The following is a 19039-nucleotide window of genomic DNA, read 5'->3' as shown; positions in this document are numbered from 1 at the left end:
ACACATTCATTCGAATGTTTCTACGTGTGTCACTGTCTCCGGTGCGTGAGAAAACTGTCACTACACGTACCGGAGACACCGACGTGTGAAACTGCCCTTAGTTAGGGCGCAATCAGACATCCATATAAATCGGACCACAATGAATGGACTAGTCAGCGGCTCTCCTGACCTGAGCGTGATCATGTCATAGAAATATATGTAGTTGCCACGTTCGAGTCAGGAGACCCGCCGACCAGTCGATGAATTGTGATCCAGTCTCGGTCCAATTTATACCTTTTTTTGACTGTGCCCTAAGAGAAATCCATCTTACATATGTCACAAATTATAGGTTTGTCCATCACTTTAGAACCTTTCCACGATGAGGAAAAGGGATTCTCACTTACCACAACAGCTGCCACTTCACACTCAGTACAGTCCCCCCTACACCCCAGTATTCTGGCATCAACATCCAGAAAAGGGAGTCATGAGAGACTGCTGCAGCCAGTCAGTGGTTATAATTGACCGCAGCCTTCACATTCCATCAGGGCATAAGAAGTCAGCTTGAACGGAATGATAAGGCGGCAGCCGAACAGATGATCGACAGCACGTGATGCCCCCTGACTGATCTTGATGACAGGAGTCTGATGGGGGACACAGCACCAATTGTATAGGAATGGAATTGCTTCAGTAGGAGGACTTGCTTTTTTATTTCTTTCAAAAATGTTTCTATTGTAGTGTATTATCTATGGACATCGAATAAGCCAATTTAACAGATACCTTCATAAAGGAACATTATTCTGTATCCAGTATAACATTTTTTTGAGTATCAAGTACAGACTAAATAATAATTTGGACATACATTGTACATTCTTACATCTCCTTGATTGTATATAGCCATTCAAGGCATTCAGGAAACTGGCATCCATGTACAATAGAAAAAAGTTCTACTGTAAGCTTTGTCATCAAGTTTAAAGTAATTTTTTTTTTTATAATTAATTTCTAAACATAATTTAAGAAAAAGAAAGGAATATGTGTCTGTATACAGTGAAGAGAGGTGACTGTGCCATGCTGATTCCACAGTTACCATTCACTTCAATGGACGTTACGGAGACATGAAGCACAGACCGCTCAGCTGTTTTCGTAATTCTGACCTCCTCTGGACATTGCATAAAGAAAGGCATTCCTCTATCAGCAGAGAATGTAATGCCCATTTTAAAAGGAATCAATGCTGGAATGAGAACATTAATGGAGCAAGTCTGATTTCTTTTAGAAACTGGTGAATTAAAGGGATAAAGGCATTGTCGAAGGACATAACAAATTATTTGGATCTTTTGTGATGAAGGTATATGCCTGTCAAGCTCAGCTTATTATCTAACCAGTCTCTCGTCTCTGTCTCAGAATCAGCCTTAGTGAAAAAGGGAATAAACTGAGCTTGACAACCACCCCCCTTTGACACAGAGGAGGCAGACGCCCTGCCCGTGTCAGAATTAATATGGGTGGGGAGGTTTTAAGTAAGATCTGAAATTGGGACATTAGTGCCAACTTTATATTGACATCCTTATTTAATTAGTAAGATCCAAATATGTTTTTCTCATTTTTATGACAATAATTGGTAATTTGTGCCGAAAATATGACACACATCTTCTAATTTTTTAGAATACTTTATGATCTGCTTTGGTAACTTGGGCTTCTTCTTATACGCGCTAACTTTCATGATATTTGATTTTAAATCTTTTATCACTGATTTCCAAACTGAGATTATATATAATATTTTATGATTTGATTTTGTAAGTTTTGTAAGCTTCTTCGGGTTTGATCACAGTTCTCTGCAAAATTGAAAGCTACCTGAAGTGCAAAGACTAATACTCCGGAAACTCAGCTTGATGAATGTTCCCCTTCTGTGAGCACAACCTGCTTCTTGTTTCATCTCATTTTTCACCATTGATATATTGGAAATCTGGCCAGGATCCAGCGTGTTCCATGCTGATGCACATTTTCTCCTTGGTGAAGCTGCCAAGACCATACTGCAGAAGTATCTCATAAATAAAGGAGAAACTGAGCTCTTTACCGCTGTCACCCGATAGGCGAGCAAATGAGAGACCCAAGGCAAGTGGCCCATGCACTGTCAAACTTTATTTCGTTCATGCCAAAAATTCAAAATGGAATGCATTCAATCCCTCACCTCCTCCTCTAGATTTCTGTATATATATATTCCTAATAACATGCCCTTGTCTTTTGGCAAGAGGAAGTCAGTGTGGGATTCCTGCATGCTACTGTTTGTTGATTGAGTGATAGAAGACTCTAGAAAGGACCTCATTATCCAGGGAAGGTCAGCCGTGTCCACTAGAGGAGAATTGTGAGGGGTTTATGCAAATGCTTAATGGTCATGCCACTTCTTAGCAAGGGTTGGAGGAGAGCCACGTAGCTTCTAGTCTCATGGCACTATGCCCTACCTGCATTGCACCGCATCTCATCATAAATACTTTCCTGCTATGTCTCCATTAAGTGTCTCATCTAATCAGCAAGAAAAAAAAGTTGCTGATTACAGAGATTATAGGAGTTACCGAACGGACATTGCTTCTACGGGTCTCACACAACAGGGGCGACTGACATATATGACGTACGCTGTGTGTCTGGGCTCTTACAATGGAGAATATATCACACATTGCATATAGAACAAAACATTGTAGAATTACAGTTTTGGCAAAATATTACATCAACATTGACATAAAAATTACATATTAAATAACCTCAGAACAGGCAGCCTTCAACATTACAGCAATGTACTGCGGTGGCAGGTTAACGGGGTTTTAAAGGATTGGAAAATGAAGACTACTACATTACAAAAACAGGGCAACATCTTTAAAGGGTTTATGTCTGGTAGCCCAGTTCAGTTGCAGTGATTGAGGCTGACCTACACTGTAATACCACACACAACCAGGTGTGGCAGTGTGCTGTATACTTTCTTTAAGGGCTCGTGCACACGACCGTTTAAATCAGTTGCGTGCTATATGTGATTTTGATGGATAACACTTGTACCTATGTTATTCTCTTCACTGTTCACTTGGACCGATAAACTAATCATTGACCTGCCCGATTTTAATATGAGAGTAGGATCAAAATCAGCAATGCAAGTCTATGGGTCCGTGGAAAATGCCCGATTTTCATTAACTTATTACATGGAGAAGGTGGAAAACCTTTTTTTTTCCCTTTCCCCTCCGAGAAAAACATCCTACTCTGACCAAACTGATCAGTGAGTGATTAGCATAATCAGACCTTTTTCTCGGATGGCGATAAAATGGTCTTGTGACCCTAGCCTTAAAATAGAAATAGATGAAAAACAAGAAGGTAGAAATGTGCACTGAACAGCTGAGCTGTGCCAAGGTTGCACCAAACACCTTATGCTTGGTTTGAACAGTCATTTTGTGCTGACAGACTCCCTATAAATTAATTATTCATCCATCAGCTATTATACTGACTGGTGGGGGTGCAACCTAGAACCACTGGCTTAGCTACCAACAGACTTTCCCATGGCCCTGCTGACCATCTACTATGGTGGTAAGTAATATTACATATAGTCACATTTTTGTACTTGCTGAAGATTGCCTGCTCAACCTTGAGAATTCAGAATACTGCATAGTGAACACATTATATTTAAATCATACAATATAAATACCGGAAAACGTAAATGTCGTCAGTGATTAAGTTATTTGGCAAATGCTAGCACCATGGCTTATCAAATATACATCACAACATGTTCTTGTCCTGAGTTCCAAATAGATGTCACTAACCAGCACATGTCAATCACCATTATTGTACCTGCTCACCTGCGTAAAATCTAGTGAAAATTGAAAAGATCAAAATATGCGAAAATTACCGTAATGTCAGAGTGACGCCACTCGCATTACTCTGCAGATTAACAAGGAAATTGGATTATGTTATTAGCCGATAAGTGTTTTTGCAGGACTTACAGCATTTAGCTTTGTCCGAGCTGTGTGAGCTTTTAAGTGTTTTTTTTCTAGCGCAGAGTATGTTACTATAAATTATGCATCTTGTGAATTTTACACTTAGAGAATGCCTAGAATAGAAAAATAATCCAGCCAAGAGGGCAAAAATGGTGATTAACCGTAGACTTGTACGTGACTATTGCTCATATTAATGTCACTGACTATGGTAACTGATACATGAATGCTCAATATTCAAACATGTTCGAGTTTTGTTGTTTTTTTTAACTCAGGGTGATTTGTTTTAGTTTTTCATATAAAATAAAGAGACCATTTAATTGCTTATTGACTTATGTCCAAACTTGTGAAAAGAGGTTCTTCAATCCAGCAAAGTGAATTAAAAGCAAAAATACTATATTATGAACTCATTAAAATAGTAGCATAGGCATAAAAAAATAGACTAACGAGTTTTGAGTCTCAATCGTAGATATCGTTCAAAAAAGGTCCTTTTTTTTTACTCAAAACGCGTCAGTATATTTTTTTTATGCCCGTGCTACTATTTAAATGAATTTATAATAAAGTACTTTTGCAGTTAATTCGCTTTGTTAGATTGAAAAACCTCTTTTTCCAACTTTGAACAAAACTGCTTGATGCCTCACAACCTTTATCCTTGCATAGTGGGGTGTACAGCCAAGGAAACCAGGCTGAACAACATGCTACATTGGATGGGGTGAGCTGTATCTACAAACTTCTTTGTATGACTTATGTCCATTCTAATCTGATTGGATACTTTACATATATTAGAAATGTAAGTGATAGTTCAATTAGATATTTAGACCTTTTGAATATGTTATCGTTTCATGCTAAGTGAATTTTAAATAACTGGTTTGCTCATTAAAAGAACTTATAGCTTATCGTAACTTTAATGGCCTTCCTGGCAAAGTTGATGTTCGGATGTAGTTAGTTGGTCAAAGTAGGATAAGCAACACCAAAGATTATTACAAACATTTCCAACCCTAAATTATGAAAAAGCTCTTTTTGTAGGTAACATAACATGAGAGATAAGCATATTTCACTTTTTTAAAATGAGAAAGAACATACATATAAGATAAATGTTGTCCAAACTCACCAATTTCAACAAAACAACCTGATCACCTATAATGTATGGTCCTGTACTGAGTCTCCCCTGAGGGCTGATGTTGGATTTCAGGAAGGTAAGGCTGCCGCCAGAGGTGTCCAGCAGCAGCTTTTTCCCCTCTCCTCATTGAGAATACACTTGAATGCTCAGTCAAGTTGAGTATGAATGTGTAGATGGAGGGAAGAATAGCTACCGATGGAACAAACATTTGGCCAACAACTATCTAAGTTATATAGCCTCCTTATTATTACTTACATATTTTGGTTAAACCAGGTTATTAAACAATTAGGAAAGGGGAATAATTACTGAACAATGGTTCTTTGGCTGTTTCTTAGTAACTAAGAATCTAATGTCAACTCATCCATACTTTCTTAGTTATTGAGATATTAATTGTCCACATGATTACCATTGAAAGACCATGGTAGAGTCCATCGTTCTTAAAACCAAGACTAAATACTTATGACTTACAATTGGAAAACGTAATAAACAGCGGATAGGTCAGCTCTCAGCTTCTGTTTTTTTCTTTATAGCAACAGCTAAAAAGTCTAGTAATGCTAAAAGGGAACCTGTCTTGATGTCCATTAACTGTGGTCTGCGGACAGCATGGAATAGACAAGGAGGAACTGAGCAGAATGATATATAGGTTTGTTGGAAAACATTCAGTATAACTGAAAGCTTTTTCATTGAAATTCCTGGTATCTTTGTGACTATAAGTCCTGTGGGCAGTCCTACTGGTGACTGACAGCTATTTCTGCATGCACAGTTATAAAAGGAAGACTGTCAGTCACTACTAGGACCGCCCACTGGACTCATATACATAGAAACATCAGGGAGTTCAATGAATGAACTGTGAGTTTTACTGAAACTTTCCCACAAAAAATGTCTATCAATCTGTCCCGGTTCTCCTGTTCTTTAACATCCTGAATGCCGATCAGATACCAGATTCTAATAAACTAAGCTGACCAGACAGCAGAAAACCGGTGGCCTTTCTCTATCCTCCTATGTGGTCATGTCCCTATCTCTAAAGAAGCCTCTCTCGGGACCTTGTATTTCAGTGACTTTGATCTTAACTGAAGATATAAAGACAGAATAAATGGCAGCATTAGCTATATATAGCCGCTGCACATATCTGGGTCATTTGCTACAAATGCTAGGTGCGCACTTTTGTAGAAGTCTACCCACGTCAATAACTCCTTTACTTGTATGAATGTCACAGCTCCCATCTGCTGCAAGCGAAGGAGAAGAGGTGCTTTGATCAAGAGAACAAGCAACCATGCAAATGGTTAGCCGCAGTTTTCTGTATATGTTATGTTTTTTAGACAACCCATGAAAAATGCTAAAAAAGAGATTAAAAGTCCTGTTCCATTTTGTCAGCGAGGAAGCAGCATCATCCAAAACAGGGGGAGGTCACACAGCACGGTGCAGAGTCATGTTCTTCCTTATCACAACCCTATATATGGCAGTTTTCAGCTTTATTATTTAATACAGACAATAGCTTTCATTCCTTTGATACAAAAGCTGGAAATAAAAAAGGAGTTGTGCTATCACCTGATTGCCAGTCCCCAGATGCCTCTCCATAAATTGTCCATCAGTAGGTTTTTAGGATAGGAAGGCAACCTCAAGGCATCTCTCTGTTTCCCCTTTTGCAAGTCCCTTACATTTTGTGCTGTTCTCCTGCATCTCTCTCAATTCCCAAGGGTGTGTAAAGTGCTGCATGCAATCCCTTGGACCTTTGGAAGAGTTGGGTCTTTTCTTTCCTCCGGCCAGCCTCCAAAATAGAAGGGCCTTTTCGCAATGAAGAGGTTAAAAACTGAAGGAAACGATAAGGCAGGCCATTTCTGAATCTCTGTCTGAGCCCCAGATTATCTGCAAATCTTAGTGGAACACTAGAAGAGAAATAAGCAATGGTAATTAGAGCAGAGAAATGATTGAAGAAAGCATTAGGCTAAACACATTAGTCTCACTTCTAAAGGACTGGAAGACATGATCGACATGTGAATTGTTTTTACTGGGGCATAAGCAATGATGTGATGTATCCTGAAAAAAACATTTTCATGGTCTTGGAAGTAGATAGCAATACATCAAACAAGGGTATCTATACAATACCCATAAACCGTCAAGCCAGGGGGCATAGAGTGTAACTTGAACATGTCTCTCAACCAAAGTCCTCCTGTTAGAGGGAACTTATCGGCTCCCCCAAAACTCCAAACCATCGCTGCTACACTTGAGAGCCCTCTTCCTGCAGTCTAACAATGTTTTGGATGTCCCAGTCCAACGTTTCCATGTGTTGCAAAACAAGTTATATTCTGTCGATCACCATATGCAATTTACCGAGGTGTAGTCCTGTGGGTTAGGACTTCCTCCAGACTAGTCTGGCCTCAGTTCATGTGATCATATCCCCCGGGGTGTCCACATTGTCCGCATTATTTCTGCCTTGCAGCAAATATGACTCATGCATGCAACATCCTCCTTAAGCTTTCCTTCCTGAGCATGCACCATGAAGCCAAAAATGCAAATATCCTCTTCAGAGAGGAAGATTGCTAGAACTCTAGTGTCACCTATCGGGGGTACCAATCCAAAAAGTTAATATTGACCCTTTAATGAGCCTTGCTACATAATTTAGGATTAAAAAACAAACCAGACACTTCATTTGCAGACAGGTGTTTGTTACCCCTGATCAGTGCAAAGCAAGAGGTCTGATTTGGCTGGATGAGAGGCATCGGACAGTGGGATTTAAGAGGGAATGTTTCTCCTTGTGGAGAGCACCAAGTCAGGTTAAGGAGACTTATAGGCTATGCAGAACTCCTCTATACCAACATGTCAATGAAGCCAGGAACGGTACATCTGGCTTCACTGTGTATGCCCAGGAGGGTAAGCTTAGGGAGGAAGCTGCTAAAATAGTGGCGGTTTTGAATGTCTGGCGAACCTGATAAGTTCCCATTAATACTAATTAAGGGAGAACCATTGACTAATAGGACTCTCAGGACTTACTTCCACCCCTACGTTAATTACAGTAATAGGTTTACCACTTGTGACATCCAAGATATGAGCTTGCTTAAAATGTAGACCAATATGCCTTCGAATGGTATATAAAAAGTTGGTATAAATCTGATATCAGTGAATGAGACCAAATAGTTATATTTTGTCCTGAAATATATTTCTTTACAAATGGTGCTACCAGCTAATAGCCAAATATCACCAAGACTTTACAGTTGCAATCAAAATTATTCAACCTCTCCTTGCAAGTTAGATTTATTTATCGATCTCTGATGAAGCTTTCCATAGCGAAATGTGTGTTGGGTGTGGTGGGTCCCTGGCTCCTGGCTCTACTGGTAAATATTATTAGGATTACACGGAAGTCTCTACTACAAATTTACATATATTATTACCTGGTCCTATTGTGGGTTGTGCATCATCTACGTTTAGCCAATATTTCTTATTTTATAACTATACTATTTGTATATGGTGGTGCACAGGTCTCCTTCATACACAGAGCAGTTATATTATATCATGATGGTTCACTACCTTTTATGTACACATATTATTGTAATGATATTCACATATTACTATTTGTATTTTGTATAATTGATAATACTGTTTACTCCTCCAGTACCTAACACACCTCTTATTCCCAGCCATACCCACTCCTTTTTTCATGTACTTGTTCCTTCCCCATTTTTTGTCAATACTTTTATACATACAATTCTTGTGTTTTTATATTAATTACAATAAAAAAATGTTATTTTAGTCTTTCTAAAACGAGTTGTACTCTTGGTGTGTTCTTAAATTAGATTTATTAGAAAAGTTTACAAACTTTCTGCTGTTTGCAATAAATGAGTCAAACAAGAGCAATGTAAAAAGCTGAACACAACTAATAGAATAAGAAGTTTATCCACTTATTAATGGTGTTGTATGGTTTGTTGCAAACAGCAGAAAGGGACCTGTTAATCAGACAGTAGGGACCTGTTAATCAGACAGTAGGCAGGTGGTGGGCTGGGAATAGGAGAGGACAGGAGAGCTGCAAGTGCAATATCCCACCACGAAGCCTCACTTGCAGCTCATTTGCATACAATTTCAACGTTAGATTTCTCCAAAGCAGAGAAACGGATTTCTACAATGAAGGTATGGATTTAATCAGCTTGAAAGCGCCTGTACAGCCATGCCATTAGTATGAGGTGTAAACTGCTTATGACGGGAGGTTCCTTTTGATGACAGAGGAGGTTTAGATCTTTGCAGTTATTGAGTCAGCAGAGCATTGGCAACTTATATGCATTATGCATCTTAGCACTTGGCGACCTCACTCTGTAACTTTACGTGATCGGTCTCTTGATGGCTGAGTTGCTTTGGTTTCTAAACGCTTCCACTTCTCAATAATAATACTCACAGTTAAAGAGAATCTGTCACCAGGTTTTTGCTACCTCACCTGAGAACAGCATAATGTGGGAAAGTAGACCCTGATTCCTGCGATGTATCACTTAGTTTACTGGCTGCAGCCACTGTCATACAATCAGAGTTTTTAGATGGAGCATACAGTAGAGCTCAGAAAGCAGCCTGCGCCCACAACTCTGATTAACAGCTTTCTATGTACATTGTATATTGACAGTAAGCTGCTTATCAGTGCTGGGGGCATGGTTGGACCAGAAAGCATGTGAACAGCTAGTCCTGGCAGTGATAATCTCCTAGTGATAAAACATTGATTGTCTTGAAACAACAGCACCCAGCCCAATGAGTGACACATTGCTGAAATCAGTGTCTCAGCCCCTACTTCATGCTGCAGATTAAATTGCAAAAGCCTGATGACAGATTAATTTTAATCATGGAATATTTGGAACATTGTGTGAACTGACTTGTTACACCAGTGGCTCTGATTAAAGGACTACGCACAAACTCGATGAGATATTTAGAAGGAGCCATTCTTTCATAAATGTAATTGAAGGCAGACTGCATGACAATGGGCTGAATTTCACACAGGTGCATAAAACCCTGAATTCAATTATTGAGATGTGTGTCCCAATACATTTGTCCACGTAGGAGTACATTGTTCCACCTGGTGAAGTGGTCATAGACAACAGCTTCCAGGCGATAATATATACAGAGGTAGCCTCACATGTGTGACTCTTACTTTTTGTTTTTTTCTTAAATGACTTCTTACCTGTAAGACTGAGGATACAAAGGATAATGATGACAATTCCCAGCAAGATAGATACAACACTCAGTAGTCTGGCCAAGCGTCCCAATCTCCGGGCTCCATCCATATCACCCTGCTGCAAGCTGTTCCGTGACTAGTAACATGTATAAAAAAAAAAACAGCAAGAGAAGCGAAGATTAATAGACAGAAATTGGTGTAAATCATGGTGCCTATATAGCTATATACAGCTTTTCTATCTTTTGCTAATTTTCGGCTTTTGATATATAGTAAAACATTTACTTCTAACTATTTTGCTCTTTTTGCAGCGTTCTCGGAAGTTATAAAACAGCTTGTATTTTAATTCAGTTGTATTTTTTATTGAGAAAAAGCAGGTAGCTAAAAACAGCAAGGCAAACCTGAATATAGGAGAATCACACGACCCCAGGATCATCAAGTTACAAGATATTCAGTTTGATTCAGTCCGGCCTCTCTTGCAGATATTTCTACTGCGCATCACTAAAAACAAGAGTGCGTTCACACTTTGGGTTGGCTGCATTCAAGAGCAGCATTTATGAGAACTATAACGACTTATAGAGGGTTTTCCGATAACGTGCAAACTCACCTAACAATTTTATTGCTAAAAGTGCTGTTTTTCCTGCAAAATCACTCAGCATTTACATAAATGTTAATATAGATGACCCGTTGAAGCACTGTGATAGCGCGAAACGGCTGTTGTCAGCTCAATTTCCACTCCTGTGTCACTCCCCCGGCCGCATGAACTACATGTGCCAATAAATCGGTGATTTTCTCCAACAGTCTGTTGAGTGCAGTCTCTCTGCTTTGCCATGGAACTATAAATGTTAATATCCACACAGGTTTATAGGCAGAACTGCAGAAATACCGACAGAATGCGGCCCCACTGTATGGGGGCATAGGTTACCATGTGGCTACAACACTGGGCAAACATGGTCTCAAATAATTATCTTGGTTGCGGTTATATATACACAGTCATGGCCGAAAGTGTTTGCATCCTTGAAACGGTCCCAGAAAATTATTGCACTTGTATTGGAACAACACAAAAAAAAACAGAGAAAAAAAGGCAAAAAATAGCCATCAAAATTGCTGGCACCTTTCCAAAATTGTGGGTAAATACCTTTGTTTCAAGCATGTGTAGCTCATTTAAAATCACATGTGGCAAATAATAGGTGTGGGCAATATGAAAATCACATCTGAATCCAGATAAAAAGGGGAGACGTTGATTCAATGTTTTTATTGTGTGTCTGTGTGCCACACTAAGCATGAGGAACAAAAAGAGGAGAAACCTGAGAACTTAAGAACACAAATTCTTGAACAATATCAACTTGATCAAAAAGTTTACAAGGCATGGGACTGTAGCTAATGTCCTTGGACATGGACAGCAGATAAAAATTTATGAAATATATAATCTGGATGGATTTGGATAATCTGGATGGTGGATAAGAAGCCACAATCAAGTTCCAAAGAAATTCAAGCTGTCTTGCGGGCTCAGGGTGCATCAGTGTCAGCACAAACTTTCTGTTGATATTTGATTGAAATTAAACACTATGGCAGGAAAACCCAGGAGGACCCCACTGCTGACATAGAGACATAAAAAGCTAGACTTCAGTTTGCCAAAATGTATGTAAGTAAGCCAAAATCCTTCTGAGAAGTGTCTTTTGGATTGATGAGACCAAGATGGAGCTTTTGGGTAAAGCACATCATTTTACTGTTTACCGAAAATGGAATGAGGTCCACAAAAAAAAAATCACAGTGCCTACAGTCAAAGGTTTTGGGGTTGTTTTACTGGATCTGGCACTGGGTGCCTTGATTGTGTGCAAGGCATCATAAAATCTGAAGATTACCAAAGGATTTTGTAGTGCCCAGTGTCAGAAAGCTGGGTTTGCATCCTAGGTTTCCAGCAGGACAATGACCCCAAACATACTTCTAGAAGCATCCAGAAATGATGGAAACAAAGCGTTGGAGAGTTCTGAAGTGGCCAGCAATGAGTCCGGATCTAAATCCCATTGGACACATTGGAGAAATCTTGAAATTGCTTTTGGCAGAAGGCGCCCTTCAAATTGAGAGACCAAAAGCAATTTGCAAAAGAAGATGGGTCCAAAATTCCAGTTGATAGGTGTAAGAAACTTGTAACCTTGTTGATAGGAAGCGATTTATTGCAATTATTTATTCCAAAGGGTGTACAACCAAATATGTGTATAGGAATAAACGTGTATAACAAAACATGTGGATTTAATTGCAATAATTTTCTGGAGAAATACTTCATTTTCTGGAACAATCTCAAGGGTACCAACACTTTAGGCCATGACTGTACATGAGTGATGTGTGTTATATGTGAGTGTTGTGTGTATATACAGTATAAATATATCTACAGTATATGTATATAATATGTGGGTTGTGCATGTTGTACTGTATAGGTATATTATGTTAGTGGTTTGTTTTGTGGGTTTATAATATGAGTGGTATATGTTGCATGTTTATAATATTTGAGGGGTGTATAATATGTGAATGGTGTGTTGTATGAGTATACTATGTAAGAAGCCTGTATTGTACAGTGGGGAGAAAAAGTATTTAGTCAGCCACCAATTGTGCAAGTTCTCTCACTTAAAAAAATGAGAGAGGCCTGTAATTAACATCATAGGTAGACCACAACTATGAGAGTCAAAATGAGAAAACAAATCCAGAAAATCAATTTGTCTGATTTGGTAAGATTTATTTTTCAAATTATGATGGAAAATAAGTATTTGGTCACCTAAAAACAAGCAAGATTTCTGGCTCTCACAGACCTGTAACTTCCTCTTTAAGAGGCTCATCTGTCCTCCACTCATTACCTGTAGTAATGGCACCTGTTTGAACTTATTATCAGTATAAAAGACACCTGTCCACAACCTCAAACAGTCACACTCCAAAGAGCTGTCGAAGGACACCAGAAACAAAATTGTAGCCCTGCACCAGGCTGGGAAGACTGAATCTGCAATAGGCAAGCAGCTTGGTGTGATGAAATCAACTATGGGAGCAATAATATGAAAATGGAAGATATACAAGACCACTGATAATCTCCCTCAATCTGGGGCTCCATGCAAGATCTCACACAGTGGGATCAAAATGATCACAAGAATGGTGAGCAAAAATCCCAGAACCACACGGGGGGACCTAGTGAATAACCTGCATAGAGCTGGGACCACCATAACAAAGGCTACCATCAGTAACACACTACGCTGCCAGGGACTCAGATCCTGCAGTGCCAGACATGTCACCCTGCTTAAGCCAGTACATGTCCGGGCCCGTCTGAAGTTTGCTAGAGAGCATTTGGATTATCCCGAAGAGTATTGGGAGAATGTCATATGGGCTGATGAAACCAAAGTAGAACTGTTAGGTAGAAACAAAACTTGTTGTGTTTGGAGGAGACATAATGCTGAGTTGCATTCAAAGAACACCATACCTACTGTGAAGCATGGGGGTGGCAACATCATGCTTTGGGGCTGTTTCTCTGCAAAGAGACCAGGATGACTGATCCGTGTGCATGAAAGAATGAACAGGGCCATGAATCGTGAAATTTTGAGCATAAACCTCCTTCCGTCAGCAAGGGCATTGAAGATGAAATGTGGAAAGTCTTTCAACATGATAATAATCCCAAGCACACCACCGGGGAAACTAAGGAGTGGCTTTGTAAGAAGTATATGAAGGTCCAGGAGTGGCCTAGCCAGTCTCCAGATCTCAACCCCATAAAAACCTTTGGAGGGATTTGAAAGTCCGTGTTGGCCAGCGACAGCCCCCAAACATCACTGTTCTAGAGAAGATCTGCATGGAAAAATGGGCCAGCATACCACCAGCATTGTGTGCCAACCTTGTGAAGACTTAGGCTAAGTGCACACGTACCGGAACTCTCGCGGAAATTACCGCGAGAATTCCGGAATTCCATTCCGCGGGAAAATCGCATTTTAAATTCCCGCGATTTTCCTGCGGAAAAACTAGCATTTTGCAAGCGTAATTAGCTTGCAAAATGCTAGCGTTTTCCAAGCGATCTGTAGCATCGCTTGGAGAACTGATTGACAGGTTGGTCACACTCGTCAAACAGTGTTTGACAAGTGTGACCAACTTTTTACTACTGAGGCCGCCTATGCAGCATCAGTAGCAAAAGATAGAATGTAAAAAAAAATAAAAAATGATGTTATTCTTACCTTCCGACGTCCTGCGCATCCGTTCCCAGTAATCCTTTGCGAAAATTCCCGCGATGACGTCCGTTCTCACGGGATCGCGATGTCTCGCGGTAATTCGCGATGACGTCGCGCGAATGACCGCGAGACTTCGCGATCCCGCGAGAACGGACGTCATCGCGTGCATTTTTGCAAAGGCTTACTGGGACCGGGAGCGTGGAAAGAGGCGGGAATGCTGCGCGGGACGACGGAAGGTAAGAATAACAATATTTTTTATTTTAAATTCTATTTTTTACAGGGATATGGTACCCAAAGCCCGAAGGACAGTCTCCTCTCCTCAGGACCGTGGGTACCATCCGCAAATGTTCTGCTTACTTTCCGCATGGTGTGCACAGCCACATGCGGGAAGTAAGCGGAACAATGCATTCCTATGGGTGTGGGATCGCCGCGATTCCGCAAATTAATGAGCATGCTGCGTTTTTTACCGCAAAGCGATTCCGCCGCTGTAAAAACCGCAGCATTAGCACAGCATTGCGGAATTCCATAGGAATGCATGGGATGCTTATTTTTCGCGTTTTCGCGGCAAAATCGCGCGGTTAAAACCGCCACGGAAACGCGAAAAAAACGCCACGTGTGAACTCAGCCTTACAGAAACCGTTTGACCGCTGTCATTGCCAACAAAGGATATATAACAAAATATTGAGAAGAACTTTTGTTAATGACCAAATACTTATTTTCCACCATAATTTGCAAAATAAATGTTGCCAAATTCAAACAAGGTGATTTTCTGGTTTTCTTTTCTCATTTTGACTCTCATAGTTGTGGTCTACCTATGCTGTCAATTACAGGCCTCTCTCATCTTTTTATGTGGGAGAACTTACACAATTGGTGGCTGACTAAATACTTTATTTTTCCCACTGTATGTGTATATTATGTGAGTGGTGTGTTTTGTGTGTTTACAGTACGAGTGGTGAGTGTTGTATGTTTATAATAATTGAGTGATGTATATGTATAATATGTGAGTGATGTGTGCTGAATGTGTATAATATGTGACCAGTGTGTTGTATGCCGATAATATGTGAATAATGTTTGTTGTATGTGTATAATATGTTTGTTGTATGTGCTGCAGGCATATAATATGTGAGTGATGTATGTTGTATGTGTACAATATGTGAGCAGTCTATGTAATATGTGAGTGATGTGTGTTGTATGTGTATAATATAAGCTTAGTCTTTGCTACATATGTATAATTGTAATGCTAATGCCAGCGCCCCTGTATGGTTCCCCTTTCCTCTCCATGCCGAAACACCGACATACTCACTGCTCAGGCAGTGTGGTGGTGAGCTCCACGTCTCTTGCTTCCTGCCTATCTGTGCATTCCGCACAGACCTCCTGTTGGATCACCACGTGCTCCCCCACTCTTAAAAGTGCAACGCCGAGGACTGCCTAGGAGTGGTACCTGGCGACAACCTGCACCTCTAGCCTGAGTCGACTTTCAGGAGCTCCAGTGAATACCAGGTAGCCACTTAGCAAGCCCGGCTGTGGCACAGTGGGTACGTGAACCATGTGTGTCACCTGCAGACGTGACATGTGACCAGTGTGTTACATGTCGGTAATATTTGAGCAGTGCGTGGTGTATATGTATAATATGCTATGTTGAATGTGTATAATTTGTGAACAGTCTGTGCTGCATGTGTATAATACGTGAACAGTGTGTTGTATGCCGATGATATGTAAGCAAAGTGTGATGTATGTGTATAATATGTGAGTGTTGTATGTGCAGCATGTTTATGATATGCTAATTGTGGAAGCTGCAAGTATATAATATATAAACAGTATGCATGAAAGACCAATATACAGTGGGTACAGAAAGTATTCAGACCCCTTTAAATTTTTCACTCTTTGTTTCATTGCAGCCATTTGGTAAATTCAAAAAAGTTCATTTTTTTCTCATTAATGTACACTCTGCACCCCATCTTGACTGAAAAAAAACAGAAATGTAAAAATTTTTGCAAATTTATTAAAAAAGAAAAACTGAAATATCACATGGTCATAAGTATTCAGACCCTTTGCTCAGTATTGAGTAGAAGCACCCTTTTGAGCTAGTACAGCCGTGAGTCTTCTTGGGAATAATGCAACAAGTTTTTCACACCTGGATTTGGGGATCCTCTGCCATTCTTTCTTGCAGATCCTCTACAGTTCTGTCAGGTTAGATGGTGAACGTTGGTGGACAGACATTTTCAGGTCTCTCCAGAGAAGCTCAATTGGGTTTAGGTCAGGACTCTGGCTGGGCCAGTCAAGAACGGTCACAGAGTTGTTCTGAAGCCACTCCTTTGTTATTTTAGCTGTGTGCTTAGGGTCATTGTCTTGTTGGAAGGTGAACCATCGGCCAAGTCTGAGGCCCAGAGCACTCTGGAAGAGGTTTCCATCCAGGTACTTGGCCGCATTCATGTTTCTTTCAATTGCAACCGGTCATCCTGTCCCTGCAGCTGAAAAACACCCCCATAGCATGATGCTGCCACCACCATGTTTCACTGTTGTGATTGTATTGGGCAGGTGATGAGCAGTGCCTGGTTTTCTCCACATATACCGCTTAGAATTATCACCAAAAATTTCTATTTTCATCTCATCAGAAAAGAGAATCTTATTTCTCATATTATCATCAAAAAAGATTTACGGAAGCATATAGCCATAAAATATTACCATTTTATTCAATCAATACAAAAAACACATAGACATAAACAAATATAATAAAAGGAGATGAGTATCCAATATAACACCCCAGAGTACGTATGCACTATAGTAATGATACATATATTGCTAACACCATGTACAACACATATAAGCAGTTCTGTATTAAAATGATGTTAAGTAATGAAGCCAGCACAACTAGAATAAATAGCCTAAGTAATGTAAACAACAGGAGTGAGTAGGCGAGCCTGACAAATGGTGGCACACGAAATAACACACTGCTGCCTATCAGAACCTATATTAGCCCAAAAAGTGCAAATCAGTAAGATATATCCCCAATATGAGGCAAGGACAATTACAATAAAAGTTATAAATGATGCAACTTAGTGGCACCAACGTCCAGCCTAAGTAATATACTACAAGGTGTTTCCACCATAGCAAGAAGGCCAGGGCTAACAAAGTAAATAGAAATATATAAGTACTAAAAAAGTACCGTCTATCACTGAATACCTAGGAGATGATATATCCTAGAGCAGTGCTAAAGCTAAACCAGTGCATATTTGAGCAGGATGTGTCCCTAAGTAATACACGGACAGTTCCATAATGGACACCACACCTGCTCTGAAAAGATGTAAAGTAGCATGTAGCTACAAGACATGCAAAACCGGCTACACCCAAATGAAGTTGCCATGTGCAAGGTGGGCTGTAAATAGCATAAAAGGCAAGTGCACTTATCCCCCTGGTTGAAGCTAACGCGAAACGCGCGTCGGGGACCCTCACACCTACAGGTCGTATGCTCCATATGTATTGCACTTTCTTTGGCACTTGCCTTTTATGCTGATTGAACATGTATAGGTACAATCATCAGACATATAATCGTCGGGTGCTGTATATAAATAGGGGGTGTTGTGGATCTTGATTATTGTTGTTGGGGAAACTGATGGTGAGAACATAAATATGCCCCAGCATTTGCCTTTCCAAAGCTCATTGCTTGGGTGTTTTTAGCTAGTGACCAGCAGGCCTCGTAGCTAATTCAGATGTCCATTTTTTTTTTGCATTAGAGAAATTCGGATCCTTTATTCAGATCAGAGTTTGATCAGAGTGTGATCTGATTTTATCATCACTGTCCCCAATCTCTTCTTTGTCCTGTCCTGATCTGGCTGTACATCACTTCAATGACACTCTTAGAAGCACCCTTGACCAAGTAGCTCCCCTCACCCTCAGAACCTCCAAACACAGAGTGAAACAGCCCTGGCTCACATCGCAAACCCAATTTCTCCAGCGATGCTCTAGGTGTGCTGAACGCTTATGGAGGAAAACACGCACACCAGAAGACTTCATACACTTCAAATTTATGTTAAGGACATATAACTCTGCCCTTCACCTCGCCAAACAGACCTACTTCACCACCCTGATCTCCTCACTATCCAACAACCCCAAGAAACTTTTTGACACCTTTCACTCCCTCCTCAGGCCAAAAGCACAAGCCCCTATCACAGACATTTGCGCTGATGACCTTGCCTCCCACTTTATAGAGAAAATAGACAATATCCGTCAGGAAATCCGCTCCCAATCACCAAATTCAGTGACTCCCATCCCTCCCTGCATTTCCCCTGGCTCACTCTCCACATTCGATCCCATCACAGAAGAAGAAGTCTCCAGGCTCCTCTCCTCTTCTCGTCCGACTACATGCACAACCGACCCCATTCCCTCACATCTCCTCCAGTCTCTCTCCCCAGTCGTCACAACTCACCTAACTACAATCTTTAATCTCTCCCTCTCCTCTGGCATTTTCCCCTCCTCCTTCAAACACTCTATCATTACTCCATTACTAAAGAAACCCACCCTCGACCCATCCTGCACAAACAACTACAGACCAGTCTCCAATCTCCCCTTCATCTCTAAACTCTTGGAGCGCCTGATATACTCACGCCTTACCCGTTACCTCTCCACTCACTCCCTCCTA

General features: G+C 40.4%; 1 protein-coding gene across 1 annotated transcript in view; it reads right to left on the bottom strand.

Annotated features, from left to right (window-relative positions):
* Nucleotides 1–2092: 2092 nt before the first annotated feature.
* The window catches only part of TRARG1 (trafficking regulator of GLUT4 (SLC2A4) 1), a 74021-nt gene continuing 57074 nt past the window's right edge, over nt 2093–19039 (bottom strand). Inside the window, exons 2-3 of the mRNA XM_073565410.1 lie at nt 10214–10343; nt 2093–6947 (exon numbers count right to left, since the gene is read on the bottom strand). Of these exons, the coding sequence (XP_073421511.1) occupies nt 6937–6947; nt 10214–10343 (141 nt within the window). The 3' untranslated portion in view covers nt 2093–6936. The remainder of the gene's footprint in view (nt 6948–10213; nt 10344–19039) is intronic.

This window comes from Dendrobates tinctorius, unplaced genomic scaffold (genome assembly GCF_039654945.1).
Source record: "Dendrobates tinctorius isolate UK_male_01 unplaced genomic scaffold, ASM3965494v1 ptg000016l, whole genome shotgun sequence".
Lineage (NCBI taxonomy): Eukaryota > Metazoa > Chordata > Amphibia > Anura > Dendrobatidae > Dendrobates > Dendrobates tinctorius.
This window is presented reverse-complemented; position numbering and strand designations above follow the sequence as displayed.